We start from the raw sequence: 4495 nt of genomic DNA, 5'->3' as shown, positions 1-4495 counted from the left end.
ATGATAAGATTAGCGGAGGATTGTAAGCTTATACTGAGGGGTTCTGGGAGTTGTAGTACTCTGGTTTTGACTACCATAAGCAGGTTATTTTTTCCCCCCACTATAAGATTATAAGCAAACGGGTCAAACGAAAGTAAACTACAATCCCGGGATAGGATTCACGGCAGATTTCTTTCAAAAGGTGTATTGCACATTGGAGAGAAATACAGATATTGGCGACTGGGGGAAAACGAACTGTTGTACTGGGCAGGACAGATATTTCTGGAAAATAATAGATACAAATAAATAATATTATAACCAGAATTGTGTCATTTTTTTAAATTACATTATATAAGGTCTGTTTGTTTGTTCTGGTAAAAAGTGATCTACAGGGGATGCATTCACAGAAATCGGTTAAACAAATTAAGACCGACTTTTGCATAGCATAAAACAATATGCATTTTTTAAAGAATGCATGCTATAAAATAATTAGTTTTGAAAGCCAATCATACTTTATTATATACGGGAACTTTATCAGATACAATTGTTGCTTCAAATGATTAAAGAACTTGTTTTGGCATCATAACAATTGTAATACCTCTTAATCCACGAATTACTTGTCATGCAGCTGTTGGCATCTGTATACTTTATTTCGAAAAAAATGCAAACATCTTGGGGAGGCCTTTATCGATAGATTTCTGTTGATCATATATGGATTTTATATTTTAAAAACGAAAAACTTTATATACTTTAAAATATTGACTGTCATATGAAATCCACACTCAAAGATTAAAAATATCGGCGATTGAAAATTCGCTTAGATGGGCAACTCTAATTTTGAAGAGAAGCCAATTTATTGTGAATTCGTATGACGATGCATATTTTCGGAAACTACCACGAGGTAGCAGTATATGCACATAACCAGACCCACATTACTATTTGCACATAATAATTATATATTATTCTACACACAATTGTATTGATCATTAGGTTTTAATTAGGCCTATATTTTTTTAATTGGTTAATAATAATAATAATAATATTGCAGGGGAAATATGTAACATTTTGAAGTATTTATTTAATCATTGAGACTTTCTAAAAACGTTTTAATTGATTTATTTACGTAGAATACTTTCAAACATATTGTCTATTCAACAAACCGAGTTTAGAAATCGTGTTGCCATTGAAATATAATAAATATTCAAAGATACTGTGTATCGTAACATCTCATCCAACGTTATTCTGTATATTCTAGCAAATCTGTAGGGGCTGTGCTCTCATCTATTCATGTCCCCATATTAATATCTCATCCCTGCGTTACCACCCACCCGGTAGATGTGCTTCCCATAGAGCGCTTTGATGCAGCGGTGAATAAAACAACGCGCCCGGCAGCCCACGCTTAAAACACGCTACAGGATGTGACGTAGAATATTTATCACTTTTACTTCCGCCTTTCAGGGAAAAGGAGGAAGTCAACAAACATGGCTGACTGGAATAGAGGTAAAAAAGTGGACACGTAGTCAAAATTAAGTAGTCTTTTATTTGTTAACCTAAATCATTTGATTAATCTTTATAGAAACCGAAATGTGTCTTCTTTGATAATCTTTGAAAAGTAATTGGTGACACAGTTGGTATAGAGAAGATGTGCAGTAAGGAAATACTTTTCTACTGAAACTAAGTACATCTTTACTGCGACTCTTTCATATTTTCCAACTTAACGAAATGGCTGACGATAAATGTCAAATCCGAGCTGCAATACGCAAGGGTTGCTCTGTTGATGATTGAAAACTGGAGAAAGCAGCCAACACGTTTCTTATAGGTTTGATAGTGTCCATGTAGTAAGATGGTAAACCTCTGCTTCTTTCTCGTTATGTGCTCTTGTGCCGTCATAAGGACATGGCTCCGGTGCGGTGGATGAGATGTTGGATGCCGAAAACAAGCTTTTGACCGAGAACCTAGCTACTAAAGTTTCCAGACTAAAATCGGTTTGTAATTAATATTTTTAATTGTCTTTAAACACTGGGGTTCAATGTGGCAGCTGACTTAAGAACTGCACGCGTTTTGATTACAGCTAAAGGAGCCCTATAATAAAACAAGTCCCCACTGTAACAAGAAGATACAGATCGCACCTGATCCTGTGTTCCCTTAAGTCACCGGTTTCACTACACTTGTAGCACATTAATCATTGCCTTTAACGTTGCATAGAAAGGGTAAATGAGCTTGCATAAAAAACATGTTTTCTGTGTTAGTCATGCAGGCTTTAGACTGGATGCACCTGTTATTAAAAAACGTATTTCTCCACCTTACTTTAACAGTTGGCCTTTGATATAGATAAAGACGCGGAAGAGCAGAATTCATATCTTGATGGCATGGTAAGTCTTAATTGACTGTCTGATACTCATACCAGGCTAACTTCCTTTCATCAACAATTACACAAAATAAGACATAAGTATATGGCAGCTATTTGCACTGAGGTTTTTATGCTACTATCTAAATTACAGCAGCTTATATTTGGTTTATTGTAATGCACTGGTAATTGTAGGAAGATGTATACATGTAGAAAGCTATTTCTACATGATCTTTATATGTTATTGCTAAAATTATTTGAACTTGAACTGTGTGTTTCCCAAGGATTCAAACTTTTTGAGTGCCACGGGCCTCCTGACCGGAAGTGTGAAGAGGTTCTCTACGATGGTTCGATCTGGAAGGGACAACCGGAAAATACTGTGCTACGTTTCAATTGGACTGGTCTTGGTTTTTTTCTTACTTTACTACCTGGTCTCCAGGACACAGACTTAGAAAGGCAACAGGGAAATCATATTTTGTTAATCCTCCATAGTCACTAGGACTGAAACAAATCTCAGTTATATGAGAAGTTTAAAAACAAAATCAAAAACACTTTGCTTTATTAACATTCATGATAAGTTGATGACACCCTTCGACCCCCAGATATATTGTTTTTTTAATATGGGAGACAAAGATTTCTGATACTGGTTTACTTCCTTTGTGCTTTTGACTTTAAACCTTGTCTTGGAAAGTAGAATTAAGTGTGTGATGTCAGAATTCTTGATAGTGGTGTTCTCTTGGGGGGTGTTTATTACTTTTTTTGCACATGTGAAACTTTAATATATTTAATATCTTGAGATTTTAAGACCTGGTCGATTAAGACACTGAAGGGTTCCTGTAATGCTTATTTTTCTTTCGAGATCACCTGGATTTTTCTGGGAGGAATGCCAAATCCAAGTATATCCTTATGGTGCACAAGTGCGTCCCGGGGGGGTGGGAGTGTCAAGCTGCTTTACCTATGAGTTAAGGGGAGATGCACTGTGAAGAAGATAAGGGTTTCTTTACCCCCCTATTATAATATGCACTATGGGCAAAGTTGCTTTTAATTTTTTTTGTATTTATATTTTCCATTCCTGCTTCCAACTGTAGATATTTGCAGCCTTCTAGTTTACTGTAAATGATAAACTGAAACAAGTTTTATTTTGGTGTTTTTTTTTTTTTGTTTGTTTGTTTTATTAATGCATTTGCTGTTATGAATTGAAGATTATCCCAGTGTTTTCAAGTTTCATTCTGATAAAAGACACTGATGTTCTGGAGCAAACAACCCATTACCAAGAGGACATGTTCCTTAGGTTTTACTTTATTACAATAATACAAAATAATTCACTTGGTTCTTTCATTATTTTTATATGCCTTTTCTCAAATGATAATGATTGATCACAGTTTTTTGAAATGGGATTGAAATGTTATCATTCAGTAATGTCCAGTAGGGGGTGCTTTGTAGAAAATGTAAAGATCTCTGAGCTATCTACAGGCAAATATACTTTATTAAAATACACTATCCAAATAATCAATCTACACTACCATGCTCGTACCTCTGCCAATGGTCATAGGTAATAATGGTACAAAAATAAAATGGGACCACTGCTTTGTGAATTTGTACTTGGCAGAATAAACTTCAAGGTACATTCACTCATCTCTCTATGATATTTATTGGTTAAATATTAACTATCCCTTTTCCCAACTACGTAGTCGTTTTAAACATACAAAACCCCCACAATGGCACATGTATATTAATATTACATGTGTATGAGAGGGGCTAATATTCTTTTGGTAACAATAACATTGAAAAAAGACCAGACATAAAGCTTTTTTATAATTTTGTTTTGTAAGATTTCATAGTATCTTTCAGAGGCTAAATGTGAGGTGCCATTGAATTGAATACATGCAGACAGTAGCTGGGTGAAAGACATTGCGATTATTGATTAATCCACTGTGTAAATAAGTATATTGGTACTTTAATTAGCATATCCATTTTAATGTATTATTAAGGTTTTGTAATAAAAATCTTGAACACAACAAATAAGCATCCCTGGAGTATTTGACCCCCCCTTTATCAAATATAACATACTTTGTTCTGAGCTTGTATGTTCACCCTGAAATGTATTTCAACATCAATTCGGATGCATGATGTATGTTTTCCATTGATGTTGTTATAGGTCATTCATAT

At 34.7% G+C, this 4495-nt stretch overlaps 1 protein-coding gene across 1 annotated transcript; it reads left to right on the top strand.

Annotated features, from left to right (window-relative positions):
* The first annotated feature begins 1416 nt into the window (after positions 1–1416).
* bet1l (Bet1 golgi vesicular membrane trafficking protein-like) lies at positions 1417–3957 on the top strand. The gene is made up of 4 exons (XM_066700995.1): positions 1417–1479; positions 1873–1964; positions 2295–2351; positions 2611–3957. The coding sequence occupies exons 1-4, from the start codon at positions 1461–1463 to the stop codon at positions 2776–2778; spliced, it is 336 nt and encodes a 111-aa protein (XP_066557092.1). The 5' UTR covers positions 1417–1460; the 3' UTR covers positions 2779–3957.
* The last annotated feature ends 538 nt before the right edge of the window (positions 3958–4495 follow it).

The sequence above is a fragment of the Amia ocellicauda genome, chromosome 4 (genome assembly GCF_036373705.1).
Source record: "Amia ocellicauda isolate fAmiCal2 chromosome 4, fAmiCal2.hap1, whole genome shotgun sequence".
Classification (NCBI taxonomy): domain Eukaryota; kingdom Metazoa; phylum Chordata; class Actinopteri; order Amiiformes; family Amiidae; genus Amia; species Amia ocellicauda.
Note: the sequence above shows the minus strand (reverse complement) of the source record. Positions and strands in the feature narration are given on the sequence as shown.

Bases quoted from the DNA above. Each gene is read 5' to 3' on its own strand.
- bet1l (XM_066700995.1), top strand. The intron at 1,965-2,294 runs GTTTGTAATTAA...TTACTTTAACAG, and splicing joins AAGTTTCCAGACTAAAATCG to TTGGCCTTTGATATAGATAA. The intron at 2,352-2,610 runs GTAAGTCTTAAT...GTGTTTCCCAAG, and splicing joins ATTCATATCTTGATGGCATG to GATTCAAACTTTTTGAGTGC.